The sequence below is a fragment of the Phoca vitulina genome, unplaced genomic scaffold (genome assembly GCF_004348235.1).
Source record: "Phoca vitulina isolate PV1807 unplaced genomic scaffold, GSC_HSeal_1.0 scaffold12, whole genome shotgun sequence".
Taxonomy (NCBI): domain Eukaryota; kingdom Metazoa; phylum Chordata; class Mammalia; order Carnivora; family Phocidae; genus Phoca; species Phoca vitulina.
The window spans coordinates 11,878,137-11,892,552 of NW_022589715.1; the positions used below are offsets into that span (position 1 = coordinate 11,878,137).

The 14,416-nt window shown below is 51.7% G+C and overlaps 1 protein-coding gene across 1 annotated transcript in view; it reads right to left on the reverse strand.

The window, feature by feature from the left end:
- Positions 1-1,118: 1,118 nt before the first annotated feature.
- The window catches only part of PAX8 (paired box 8), a 31,563-nt gene continuing 18,265 nt past the window's right edge, over positions 1,119-14,416 (reverse strand). The window contains exons 9-11 of the mRNA XM_032411185.1: positions 9,071-9,172; positions 2,529-2,615; positions 1,119-1,195 (exon numbers count right to left, since the gene is read on the reverse strand). Of these exons, the coding sequence (XP_032267076.1) occupies positions 1,119-1,195; positions 2,529-2,615; positions 9,071-9,172 (266 nt within the window). The remainder of the gene's footprint in view (positions 1,196-2,528; positions 2,616-9,070; positions 9,173-14,416) is intronic.

A 14,416-nucleotide genomic window follows, 5' to 3' on the forward strand; every position in this document is an offset into this window, starting at 1 on the left:
ATGTGGTAATGGTGGCTTGTCTTTAAAAAAAAAAAAAAGAAAAGCATCAAGGAGAGAAGCCCAACATGGCAGGGAGACAATTCACTGAGAGGCCAAAGTCTGGGGGTGGAAAGAGGGAAGCTTGACCCAAAGAGAGCTCCATTTACAGTATTTACAGTCAGGCTTTGGGGGGCAAGGGCTGCGGGGGGCCAGAGAGGGCACCTCCATGCTGGCTTCGGGGGGTCGCCATGGGGCCTCTTGAGTAGCTGTGGGCTGGGGCTGCAGGCGGCGTACCTGGCATGGCAGGGGCTGTCGGGGGAGGGAAGCCGGTCCCCAGCAATTCTGCCTTGCTCTGCCCCGGGCAGGGCTGCAGCTCACTCCCCAGGAGCCGCGGGGTGGGGGGGTGGGGGGGCCCTTGGAATGTCTGTCTCCAGCTGGAATGGGCTGGTCTGGCTGCGAGGGAATGATCCACCGGAGGAGAACCTGGGGTGGGCTCACACATTCTCAGCAGCAGGCAACAGGAAGGCCCTGGGGACCATCAGGTGGAGCTTCGGGCTTCAACTCGACCCAGCCCTCAGTCCTGGCCAAGAGGGAGGTGCAGAAATGCCAAGCAAACTGAGTGGAGAAGGTGGACAGCCGGAGCCTCAGCCGTGGGGCAGGCGGGAGGTGACTCTCAGCGGGGCGGCGAGGGAGAGCCTGGGCGCCCAGCTGCGGTGTGGGGGCCGGGCAGAAGTGCGCACAGCCCGCGCCTGCGAGAGCATGTCGATTGGTGGAGCCACGGGGGCCTCTGTGTGGCCCGAAGCCCATCGTGGGTCCATGCGCCATCCCTCTCGAGCTCCTCGGCTGCTCCCTCTTCTCTCCATATTTCTCCTCCAATTGTGTCTCTTTTGGAACGGGACAGTTCTCTCTCCCTGGGACTCCTGCCCCTCATTAAGGAGTCTTAGAGGACAGTTTGGCCTTCTCCAAAGTCATCCTGTCTTTCATGGTTCATTAAATCAACCACACAGGGAGTGCGCCGCAATGCTGGACTTGTGGTTATTTTTCATGTAATAAATAAAGATTCCTTTGTGTGACTCTCTGGGGCCTGTCCCAGGCCAAGTCCTTCTGGTGCTCAGTTGCTCCCACTGTCCCCATAGCAACTACAGATGGTCAAAGGCCGTGGCGGTGGTGGGTGGCGCACTTGGCCTTGATGTGGAACTGTAATAATATGGGGAACCTGGACATGTTAAAAAAAAAAAAAATAACAACAACACTGCTAGTCAAAAAGGGGAAATTGCACCATAGCCTCTCCTGCATCTGCTAACCTTGAAGACAACACAAGTTAATCATCTACCCCTCCGGCCTATCTGATCATCAAAGATTAACTCCTCTCTGGCCCTATTTCCTCCTTCTCTGGCCTCACCTTTGGGTTTCTGGCCAGAATGAGAACTATGGCTCCTTGCCCCTGCTCCCATGATTGCTTTGACCTTCAACACCCTCGTTTCAGGGAGAGGGCAATTGAAAGCAGTTACATCTGGAACCCTGAAGAACCAAGCACACTAGGGGATCCCTAGGGCCTTCCCCAACCTTACCCAAACAGCGCGAGGTCAGAGAATCTTCTCCTTAGGGCCCAGAAGGACTAGAATGCTGACTGGCCAAGGGGAATGTGCATTTGAGGGCCTCCATGGGGAGGCTCTGTCCACCTGCAGGATGGGCAGCCCAGGCAAGCTTGCAGGGAGGTGCCCTGCCCCTGGCCCAGCTCGGCACCCTCATCCTTTCTGGTGAAATTGAACAGAAAGGTGGCTTGGAGTTGAATCCATCTGGCAAAGAGAGCCCCGGTGAGCCACCCTCCCGGTCATTGTTGGAATGCCAGGAGGTAATGGGGGGGGGAGGGCTTAGGAAATGGATGGTCTTGCCAGGACTGTGATGGTGCCCACGGGGTGGGCCACACTTGCTTCACCGCTTCTCTTGGGCTCAGGTTTGCTCTGAGGCTCTCAAGGTCATCGCTCAGGGAGACTCTTGCGGACTTCCTCAAGTTCCCCATTTATGGGGCTTGGTTTCCTAAAAAGCTTCTCTACCCAGCCCATGGCCCAGGGCAAGAGAGGGGTGAAGAGTAGCCCGCAGCTCACTCTCTGGACCTCCCCCCGAAGGGTGTCCACATCTCAAGCCAAATACTGGGAACTTGAGCAAAGGATCCCCATGTAAGGGTTTTGGTGCCAAGTAATGAGCCCCAGTGCGCCGCTGAGATGGTTAATGTGCACGACAGGATGGCCTCATTTGCCCAAGGCCTGAGCCCCAAATCTTACACAAAACAGATTTCCGACACATGGCCTCAGGCAGTAGGAGGGAGAATGACTCGGAGAAGTCTCCCGGCTTGTGTGCTCTCCCTGTGAACAGCCAGGGGCTCAGCCTTCCCTCCCCGTGCTTGGCCCGCCAAGAACACCTGTCTCCCCAAGCCCTCCGTCTAACCTGGGCCTCCCGGCTGCCTTTCCGGCGGACTTTTGGCCCAGCCTTGTACCCCAACCCTGCCCCACGCAGCAGAGGGCCTGGGTGGCCCCGAGGGGACTTACTCAGCAAGCCAGAGTTGGGGAAGCGCCAGGCCTCGCCGTAGGAGGAGTAGGGGGTGTGGCCGTAGGCATTGCCGGAGTACTCACTTCCTGTTGGAGGCACACAGGTGAGAGGCCTGTGAGGTGGACACACCAATGTAGGCCTGGGGGTGGGGGAGAAGGGTCTGCAGGGCTGGCACTGGGTGAGCTCTGGGGGATAGGGGGAGCCAGGGCGAGCCGGGGCAGGGACAAGGTGAGCTCAGAGGCCCCGCAACCCACCCTTTGGGGGCCCCTCAGTCTGCATCATTTCGGACAGGGCCCTTTATTGCCAGGTACCTGAGGCACTGCCCTGACGAGCTCAGTCCTCCCAGCTACCCCAGGAGGGAGATGGTATTATAAGGCCCACTTTCCAGGTAAGGAAGCTAAGGCTTGGAGATCTGCAGAAGCTCATGTGGCCAAAGGGTTGGGTGGTGTTTGGAAGGTGCGCTGTGATTCCACGGCCCAGGTTCTAGCCACTTTTCCTGCGGCCCGGACCTTCGACAGAAGGCCGTTCCAGGAGGGGCCGAAGGGATTGAGAGGGGTCAGAAACAGCCATAGAAAGAATCAGGTTGTATAGGCTTTTTAGCATCCCTAGGTCTGAGTTTGTGAGGGACGGGGGGAGGCTGAGGCGGTGGCAGGGAAGGGAGGGGGTGCTGAGTGAGGATTAGGGGAAGGAGCAGAGGGAGGAGCCCTGCAGGGCACCAACCTCTTTGGGGAATCTGTCCTGGGACTTGCTCTGAGGATGTCCGCGTCCCATATTCCAAGTCTGCCACTTGAAGCAAACTCAGTGCATGAATCGAAACAAAGTAAATCAGATCACTTCCTTCAGTGAGGGGATTCTTAGCTTTACCAAAGGAATGGTTTACCAAAGAAATCACATAAGGATTCCCTTAAACAAGAGCAACAAACCCAAGGAGCCCACTCCGTTACCATCGGTACTCGGTACTCGGTAGGGAGCTTAAAGTCTGCAAAACACTTTTCCACACGCTCGGCCCTTTTATCCTCGCGAGCATCCTATGAAGCACCCATTAATACCGCCAATTTATAGGAGAGGAAGTTGGAGTGCAGCGGGATTAAGCAGTTTGCCTCAAATCACAGCGTTGGTAAATGGCAGAGCAGAACTTGACCTTAGGGCTCTTAACTCTGAATTCCAGATAATCCCTTTATGTGCTTTGGAGCCGATTCCTTCTACAAAGCCAGGTCCCTGCCGACCGGGCCATCGCCCCTATGTCCGCGCTGCCTTTCAAAACCTCATCTGCTGTTGGGAGCTAAGTGCCTTCTGTGGCTCCCTGTCTCTTTGACAGACTCTGGAAGGGAAGCTTGAAACTGCCTGGCTCTCGAGCTGGCCTGCCTGGAGTCAAATCTGTGCTCCCCACTTCCCAGCTGTGTACCCTTGGACCAGTCACTTCACCTCTTGGAGCCTTGATTTCCTCATCTGTAAAATGGGGTGAATTACTGTCCTTATCTCATGGGGTTTAGGGAGGATTAAATTAGATAATATCCACTGAATGGTGAGTCCCACACTTGGTATATAAGACACACTCAGGAAATGCTAGCTTTTATTATTTTCCCATTAAGCAGGTGCTAGAATAAAGTTCAACAGAGGATCACAAATGAAGAAACTGCTCCCCAGCGAGGGAAAGACATTTACCCCAGGTCCCGTGTTCAGTTAGAGCCTGCGCTAGAACCGTGGCCCCCTCGCTCCTATTCCAGGGCTCTTCCTTGTATCCCACAATGCTAAATGTTCCCCACGTACTGCTGGTGTACCCCAGAACTGCCTGGTTTCAGAGCACCCTAGGGGGAAGCCAGGGCCCCCGTGCCTTTCCTTCCACCCGGTGCCAAACGCCGCTGGCTCGGAAGCATGAGGAAGAGAGGTGGAAAGTACACAATGCCTCCTCTCTCGTTTTGTCACTTACTCATGCATTTCACCCACTCACACACTTACTCCCTTATTGAACACACATTCACCAAGTACCTATGTGCTTCAGTCACACGGAAGCAGGCGTAGGGCTTGGGGCTCAGGAGGCGACACACACCTTGCTGCGCGCAGCATCTCCCCACCACCACATCTGTCCACCTGCCCGCAGCCGCGTGGATAAAATGTCCCTGCACCCACAAAAGGCCAACCCATCCTCTTTGCTCCGCATCCCACCCCACTCACCTCTCCAAGGTCTTGGCCCCTACAGTCTATCCCTTCTTTTTCGATCTCTCCCTTCCTAATTTACCACTGCCTGCAGCCAGCAAACATGTTCTGCCATCTTCTCTTTTCCAAATTTTTCTGCCCCACCTCCGGCTACCAGCCCCTTTCTGCTTCCTGGTCTCTGCCCTCACCTCCTCATTCCCGTCCAATCGGGCCAGTGCAGAGCCCCTGAAATCCCACAGCTTCCACCCTGATCATTCCAATGGTCACTTCTATGCCCACTCCCACCCACCTCCCCCAACCTCCTAGCCGACTGTGATTCAGGTCATCGCTCCTTCTAATGTCTTTGGGTTTCGTGATGCCTTTGCTGCCAGATCCACTGTCCTCTCCCACTCACTCTCTTTGCTGGTTTCTTCTCTGCTCGAGCTCTAAATGCCCAAGGCTTGGTTTGTGAGCCTTCTGTGACTTTCCATCTACATTCTCTTTCTAGATCTTGTCTAATCCCTTGGCATTAAATAACAGCTCAGTACAATGGCTGAAATTTATGCCCTAGCCAGAATTCTTCCCTGACTTCAGACATATATCATGTGCCTACTGACTTATTAAACTGGGTATTTGGAGGTGTCTCAATCCTCTTATGGCCAATAGAACTCTTGATTTCCACCCGCCACATGCTCTACCTCTCCCTCTCCTGGTCTCCTAGGACCACAAAAAATGCACATTTTTACTTGCGACCACCACCAGTCATGCATTTTCCCAAGCCCCAAGCCTAGGAGTCATCCTCGTAGCCTCTGTTTTGGAAGCCCTACAGCCAAGTCACCAGTAAGTATTGTTGGCTGTACCACTAACATATCCTCAGTGTCTCTTTTCTCCTCCCTCACTTCCAACCCCCCAGCTCAAGCCACCATCATGTCTTTTGTTTTGTTTTTGAAGATTTTATTTAATTATTTGAGAGAGAGAGCACAAGCCTGGGCAGAGGGAGAGGGAGAGGGAGAAGCAGCTTCCCCGCTGAGCAGGGAGCCCAATGTGGGACTCGATCCCAGGACCCTGGGATCATGATCTGAGCCGAAGGCAGATGCTTAACCGACTGAGCCACCCAGGCGCCCCCACTGTCATGTCTTGAATGAATTATTGCAATTGTCCCTCCCCTAATTGGTCTTTGTGTTTCCGCTTTTGACTATCTACTATCTGTTTTCCCAGCAGCCTGAGTAGTCTTAAAATTTGACCCAGCCACTCCCCAAATCCCCTCATTTTGTAGTGCTTTCTCCATTCACTTGTTGTTCTTAGATATACTCACCCCCTTTTTATCTGTGATCATGCTAAATTAGTTCCTGCCTTGGGGCCTTTGCACTTGCTGTTCTTTTTGGCTGGGGATGGTCTGCTCCAGTTTATCACTTGGCTGACCACTTTGAACACCTTCTCAGAGAGGTCTCCCCTCTTCACCAATCTAAAGTAGTTATCTCCTCTCCCTGTGGCTCTTTATGACATCATTCTACTTTATTATCTTCACGGCACTTACCACTATCTGAAATTATCTTGTTTGTTCATTCGTTGACTTGTTTACTGTACTTTCTTCTCTACCATTAGGTTGTAAGCTCCATGAATAGAGGGACCTACCTTATTTACTGCTATATCCCCCAGCATCCTATACTATAGATATTCAACCAGTATTTGTTAAGTGAAAAAGTGGTGAATGGATGGAAGGATGCAAGAATGGTTGAAAGGCTGGAAATGGCGGATGGAGGATGGGAAGATGGATAGATGAAGGGATGGATGTATGGAAGGATATATGGATGGATGGATGGATGGATGGATGGATAGATGGGTGGGTGGATGGGTGGATAGAAGGACGGATAGGTCAATGAAAAGATGGATGTAAGAAAGGATGGATAGATGAATGGATAGAAGGAACGACGGATGGAAGGAAAGAAGAATGGAAAGATGATGGAAGGATGGATGAATGGGTAAGAAGGTGCATGGATGAATGGATAATGGGTATAAAGATACATGGGTGGAAAGCTTAGTAGATGGATGGACGGATCCATCTATCTGGAGTTGCCAGTTCAGCTCTAGAACTGGTGTGAGGGTCATCAACTCTGTTAATGAGGCAGGAACAACAATAACAACAACCACGAGAAGGCAAAACAGAAGATGAGTGGATAAGAGAAGTCTGTCCTGGTTCTGTTCTTGTGTCGCTTTCTTATAGTTTGTGTTGTTATTTCTGGTATTGTGGGAGGCAGTGCGGTGTAGTAAAAAGAGCCCTAGATTTGAAATCAGAAGACCTGTGTTTGAACAACTCAGCCACGTAGTATGGTTCATTAAGACCCTGAGCACACTAAGCTTGTTTCCTTATCTATATTAAACTAGAATAATACCTTCTAGTCCTATGGTGAAGATTAAACAAGAAAGTTGTATCTATGAATGACCAGGCACACCCAAGTGCACAATAGATGATCTTTGCCTTCCTCCCACAAACGACCGAAGACTGTCATTGGCATGCCTTTGCACTAAGCAAGTGTTCCGCACCTACCACACAGTAGGTGCTCAGCGAAGGTTTATTAATTTTAACGGAAGGAATCTCCGCTCGGCCTACTGGAAGATTGTGGCTACTGGTAAGAGACGGACAAATCATATTTTATGGAAAAAAAATTCCTTAAGAATTCATTTGTACCATAGAGTTCCTAGGACCCAGATGATGCATTTAAATAGTATTGCATTTTCTGAAAACTGGTTTACATATAACTTATTGGGGAGCCCGTGCACTGTGCAAGGCAAGGCCCACCCCTCTTGCAATTCACTGGTCGCTGATGCTGTACTTGTGCTATTTTTTTTTTGTTTTCCACCACACTCACTCAGGATGAGATCTTTCTGGAAACACCTGGGGGCCTTTGATGAGAGGCCCAAACCTTCCAGCTACCTCCCAGGTCAGACTCCAGGCCCCAGGACCCCCTTGCCCTGGGCTTGGCCCCGGGGGAATGATTCATAATTAAGAGAAAAAAGCCCTGTGCTTTCTGTTTCCTCCTCCTCCTCTGAGCAGGCGGCCAGGGAAGGTGGAGAGGTTGGAAGGGGGATGGGGGGAGCCGACTGGAGCCTGGGATTTTGATTGAGAGGCCCCATTATCCACACTCTTAAAAAAATAACTGAATCTTTTCCTTTTTTATCTTGACCAATCTCATTTCACGCTCCAGAAGAGGAAGGGAGGGAGGGAGGGAGTCCAGGGCCAGGAGGGAGAGAGGAGTCGGTATTCTGTATTTTCAACGCTGCATTAAGCACATCGCCACGGTAACCAGGCGGCAACAAGTGCTAGCTCAGCAGGTTCCCAGGGAGTGCAGATCCTCCTTCCCTCCCTCCTGTCTCCCTCCTCCCTCCCCTCCCTCTGCCCAGGAGAGACCAGCCCACCTGCCTCAGCAAGGGGGGGTGGGGGGCAGAGGGGGTGGCTGTTGAAGAATAACCGTGGCCAGGGAGGGAGGGAAGCAGGCCTGGGTGGATGCGCTAAGTCTCTGGGGTCAGAGCCACTGAGGCTGGCATGGGCGTCCCAGATGCCCTGATTCAGAGCCCGTTCCAGAAGCTCCGGGTCCTAGGGCCTCTTGGGGCAGTAGAAATGGCTCAATTCTGCCCTCTCCACCCTTGGGTCCTTCCTCTATGGTCCTTGAAAGAGTGAGTGCGTCTCGCCCAAAGAAACTCCCCTTGTCCTCCTCCCTTGCCTAGACCTTGACATCCTGGGTCACTGCTGGGCAATGATCACGCCGGTAGATAAAGAAACCCAAAGGACTGGAAGATAGGAATCCAGGACAGTCCCACTGATGGTGGAGAAATCCTCCCAGCTCATCTCCCTGTAGTACTTTGGAGTCCCTAGAACGTGAGTCCCACCCGCGCAGGGTTGAGTGAGGGTGGGGTATAAAGGAAGGTATATGTCAACCATCTTCATCACCATCATCACCAACCCCATTCGTACTCAGATTTTGTAGAAAGGGCATACAGGTTCATCAGAGGGAAGTGACTGGGAGACCATGGGTGGCTCAAGCGCCAGGTTGGTGTTTAGCTCACACGGTTCTGCGGACCCCTAGAGCACTCTCCATCAAGGCTGACTGAGTCAATGGAAGAAGTGGCAGAGCTTGGATTTGAACACTGGTCTGTGTCAGCCCTGCCCATTTCATCACGGGGAGTCTGGGAGCATGTGGGAAGAAGGAGGCTGAGCCGGGGGAGAGTTAAGGAGCAGTGACATCTTGGCTCGAGGCATTTACAAGATGTGCCCTTTGGTGGCTCCTTTGATGCCCTTTGGGAAGTCTGTGCAGGGGACACACCCTACCTCTGGTCCCCTTTTGCTCCACGTTTGGCCAACACTTCCTGGTTGTAGGACTCCCCTCCTGCCCAGCCCCCTCCTTACCTGCCACCATGCCTGCGATGGCAGAAGAGGCATAGCTGCCCTGCCCGCTGGTGGGGATGTGGGGCGGGTATCCGGGCAGCGTGGGTCCCACCATCTCTCTCCCTGGAAAAATACAGCAAGCAATCGCTAGTTAGGCCATCGGGGGCTCCTGCACTTCCTGTCTTGCTTCCCTGAGGCTCAGCAAGTCTTTTCCTCATGCCATGGCCCCTGTCTCCAAAGCCATTCTCCACACCCAAGTCCCCCTCATCCCTCCTCTGAGTTCAAGCTCCCCCCTTGGTCCGGCCTTCCGCAGGACGCAGGCTCCACCATGCAGGGAGCACTGGCTAGTGCAGTCCCGTATTGTGGCCCGTCCTCCAGTGATTTCACTTGCGTGACTCTTAATTCACCCATAAAAATGTCATGGTCTTGGAGGGAGGCGGGGGCTAGGTCTTCTGGGTCTTTGTTATCCCCCCAGCGTCCAGCACAGCAGGGGGGTGCCGCTGCCCTAAGTAATACACTAGAGGCCACTGGACTTGGACCTCATGTTCTTTCAGCCCCAGCTCTGAGGATCAAGAACGAGGCCCTACAAGGGATGGCACAGGTGTGGCCTTTGGGCCACTACCATTGACCACCCTTTTTTGGACCTGTGGCAGACATTGCTAATCCATCACTGTACTGTTTTCCAGTGGGCCAGAGAGGGTGTTACTTCTTCTCAACCCGGCCTTCCACGTGGGTACACCCTATCAGAGCTGTAAAGGACACAAAACCTATGGGCGATCCCTGACCTAGAAAGGAGATGTGAGCTGAGAGATATTTAGTGTTTATAAGTGAATATGAACCACACATCTGTCAACCCCATTCCTGAGGGAAAAAACAAAACAAATCAAAACAAAACACATTTTCTGCAAAACAGACACCCATCTCTCTCTTAATAATTTGAGGGTAATGCCTTTGCCTTGGTGGCACTGAGGTAGCTCTGGAGAGACCTGATTTCCCCGGCCCCACCTCTTCCTTACACCTGGAAGTCGAGCCTTCCCATTTTGGAGGCCCCATCTGACTGGGTGAGTTTCTTCCACAGCCGCCATGTCCTGCAGGCCCAGATCAGACTCTCCCTCACCCAAGGATTCTTGGCAATACATCCTGGTTTGCCCACCTCTGTCCAGGTTATGACCACCGTCCCAGCATATTTATTAATAATGTCCATTTCACTCTCAAATGCCCCAGTGTGAACAATGAATTATTTGGTCATCCCAGTTCTTGGTGATGTTTACAGGGTTTCTCAACTTCAGCACTATTGACATTTGGGCCCAGATAATTCTTTGTGTGGGGGCCATCCCGTGCCCTGCAGGACATTCAGCAGCATCCCTGGTATCTACTCACTAGATGTCACAACAGTTCCCACCCAGTGTGACAACCCTAAATATCTCCAAATATTGCCATATGTCCCCAGGGGGTAAAATCACCCTGGGTTGAGAACCACTATGTTTGCTTATGACCATTTCCCCTCAAATACCTCTGCCTCTTCCACCCTGGGGACAGCTTCCTCTCCTAGGATGTACATGGACTCCCTGTGAGCCTGTCAATCAACCTGCCAAGATCATCCTCTCTACATCCCTGCTTGTCCAACTTTTCTCCCTGAGGTCCCCCCGCCCAGGTCCCCCATGCTTCAAACTCTTCAGGGGGTGGCCAGGAATGATGAGAGGGAAGGTACGGCCCATGGAACCTTATAAGTTGTCAATACGTATCGGAGTGACTAATTCTTATCTCGATTTCTAGAGATTCCCTGAAGACAATTTGTGCATTCAGTAAAGATTTATTGAGTAAGTATGATGTCCTAGGCACTTTTCTGAGTACTAGGGATACAGCAGTGGGTAAGAATGCTAAATTAGCAAGGCCAGCCATTAAATCAAGATGGGGCATGAGTTGGGATGAGTATGTGGAACCAAGCCTAGGGCTTAGCAAACAAGACCAGGCCTTCTGGGCTTCTGCCCTTTCTCTGGAGGGAAGGGTCTAGGAACCAGAGGACCTCAGCCCTTAGTCTGCTTCTACAGCTAATTTTCTAAGTGCCCTTAGATCAGCCACCTATGTGCCCAAGCTTGTTTCTTCATGTGCAAAATGGGAGAAAAATAGTAAGAGTAGCCTTATGCAACTTATTACTACTGCTATGGTGTTACCAGCATAATTCAGAGCCAGGGTTTCATGCTACAGGTGGACGTTGATCAGTGCAATGAACACCTTCTATAAATTGTTCCATGTCATGGGAACCATTATAGAATAAATCCTATTTGAATGAGCCATCAGTGTTCATTATTTAAAACTATGTGAATGTTTTCATAAAAATAAACACCACCTCTTAATTTGTTTGACTTCTGGTACAATGTGCGGCTATGGTTGGTGCTGGACCAAACAGGGTGGAATCTACCAGAATTCTACAGGTGGGTTCAGTTCACTTGACCCAGGGTCCGAACAAATGAGGAATTGGAAACCCAGGTGAGGCAAGGAAATTTTAGTATATTTAGAAGTAGAGGGAGGAATATGCAGGAGATAGACCAAGGTAAAATCCGATCTTTCTTCAAAGAAGAGTGCAATACAGTCAGCTATCAGACTCAGCCCCCTCGGCCCTCAGATGAAGCACCTGGCCAGGTACTGGAGCCTATGAGAGCAAGGGGTGACAGAAGCCTATGAGGGGCAGCAGGGGTACAAAGGGTGGACAGCTGCATGCATAGGAGAGTGATGGAGGAGATTGGTGGCTAATTCAGGCCTGAAGCCTTCTCTCTTTCCTCTTTCTGCTTCCTCTGAGAGAGAGAGAGAGAGAGAAGAGAGCTCTAGATCCAAGCCAGGCTGTGGCTGAGTGCCAAACTATTTAATTGCTCTGAATCACATCTTCCTGTCTGTCTCACGAAGAGCTAGGTTAAATTAGAGATTGCAAATTAGGTTCAGCTTACCACTTAATTCTTTCATAGGGGCTCCTGGTACACTGTGTGGAGCAGGATTCTGAGGCTGCACCTGGGTCTACCATGACTGGGGCTGGAGGTGAGGAGGTTAAGTCTTGGCTCTCAGGCCACCTCTTTGCTGGTGCTGGCCTAGGTACTCTCCAGGGCTCCTGTGGGCCCACATTCCTCTTTCTCCCACCCTCATCTATCCCTTTCCATCACCTGACCCTACTGCTTCTTGAGCTCTGCAGCTCAGTGGCCGAGCACCGGGGCACGTGCTCCCCTGATGCCACAGTTTAATTTAGTCACAGTTGCCCTGTTGGACCCCATCCCATGGAACTAGCCCCTGGACTGCTCTTAGAAATAAATTCATCAGCCTCATTCCCTTAAATTCTGAGATTTTAATCTTCATCTCTCCTTGGTCATCAAGTTTTCTCCCAGTGAGGCAGAGGTTTCTGAATCAAACGCCGGAGCACACCCCAAAGGTTTCCATGAAACTTGGCCCTCCTGGAAAGCCTAGGAAGACTTTCTACCCAGGTAGACATTCCTAGCCTAGGAAGACTCTCGCACCCAGGCTGAGGCACCTTAAACTCCCCTGTCAATCCCTCAAAACTCTGCTTCGGTTCCTTAAATAAGTGGTTTCTTCCAAAAAGCCGAGAACCTTGCGACCTTCTCAGAAATGAAATCACAGAAGCCATGAGGTAGATGCGCTCCAACGTGGCCTAACCGTGACCTTTAACTGACTTACTTATTTTTAAGGCTCTTCATCATGAGTTTCTTTGATTTGTAACTCCTCAAATATACTTTGATTTGTATATTTTAAGGCTCTTCATCATGAGTTTCTTTGACTTGTAACTCCTCAAATATACAAGCACTCAAATATACTTCCAACTTGGCCCTATTTTTCAGAAGGTGATGTAGACACAGATCCATGTTGGCTGGCTTTGAAGGGGTTCTATAAGAAAACACGAGCACCCCAGAAATATTGATAAATGTTCGAAATATTGGTAGCATTCCTCGGAGGAACTCAGAAGGTAGAGGTGATGTCAGACAATTTTATTTGCCCACTTTGATGCCTGCCCTCTATGTGACCCCTTTTCAATTCCTTATCTTGTTCTGATAGCAAAGAAAATTTATAGCAATCCAGAAATCTCTTTGGCAGGACTAAATATAATTTCGCACAAAAGAATGGAGGCGGATAACGGACTCTTTGATGATAAAAACAAACTCAGAGCTTTCTGATCAGCTGAGCCGGAATCAGCCCCAGAACAGCCAGGACAGGGACGGCCTCAATATCACTTACAAGTGTGCTGGGACCCAGACTGGGGCATCTGAAGGGAAACAGCAGGAATATTAGGGGCAATCCTATTGTTCCCCAAACTCTGATGCTTCATTTTTGGCTGATTAGGGAGAAGCTGAGACCCAGAAGGACAGTCACCCTGGAAATTGCACTATCAGAGCCCCTGGGCAAGGAGAGGAAGTGACCCCAGGGGGAGATGGTGATGCAGCAGGGAGGGTCTTAGGAAGCCCCTCAGAGGAGGCGAGCCAGGAGGGCCAAGCTGAATCTGGAATGAAAACTCACCTGGTCCTGCCTCCTTCTCTTGTCGCAGCACTACCTCAGAATAATGTAGTCTTAGCTACCTTCTCTCTCTTCCAAGTTCACCTCTTCCTCCCTTGGATCGATTTCTAGCCCCCTAGACTCTTGAGATCCTTCCTCCCAACCTTCCTTCTCCCTGGATCTCCTCCCAGCCCGCTCACCATGGCTCAGCCACATGGTAGGCATTTAGGTCCGTTCTTGACCAGAGGCTGCAGATGGATAGTCTTCAAGGAGCTCCAGGTCTACACCCTGGGCTCTGCATGGACACCAGCCATCGGGTACCTTGTGCCGGAGCCACAGAGCTGGCCCAGCTCTGTGAACTGCAGCCCTGACTTGCTTCCTGCTCTTGGCAACCTGCCTGGACCCAGTCCCTCCAAGTCTGGGCATCTCTTGCTTTTCTCAGAGCCCCGGCCTCAGGTGCCCCATCTTCAGCCCCTGGGCTGGGCCTTGCAGCCCCCCACTGGCTTTCACAGGGGCCACACTCTGCATCCTGGCATCTGTTGCAGCTTCCTTACCCCATGAGGGTAAGTATACCTCATACCACTATCCAAGACCGCTTGCCACGGCCATCTGCCCTTCCCTCTCCACTCCACAGGGCCTGCCAAGTCTCTGGGCAACTCACACAGTAACCGAAGTACTGCTCCCCATCATCACAAGCTTTGCCCACACCTCACCCCTTGCCTGCCTTATTGTAGCCCTCCTGGTCGCGGCCTGCCATTCACACCAAGCAGGAAGCCTCACCCAGTGATTGGGCCTCTCCACCCCGCAGTGGATTTGAATCCCTTTACTCCCTGGCTCCCCCCCCCCCCCCCCCCCCCCCCCCCCCCCCCCCCCCCC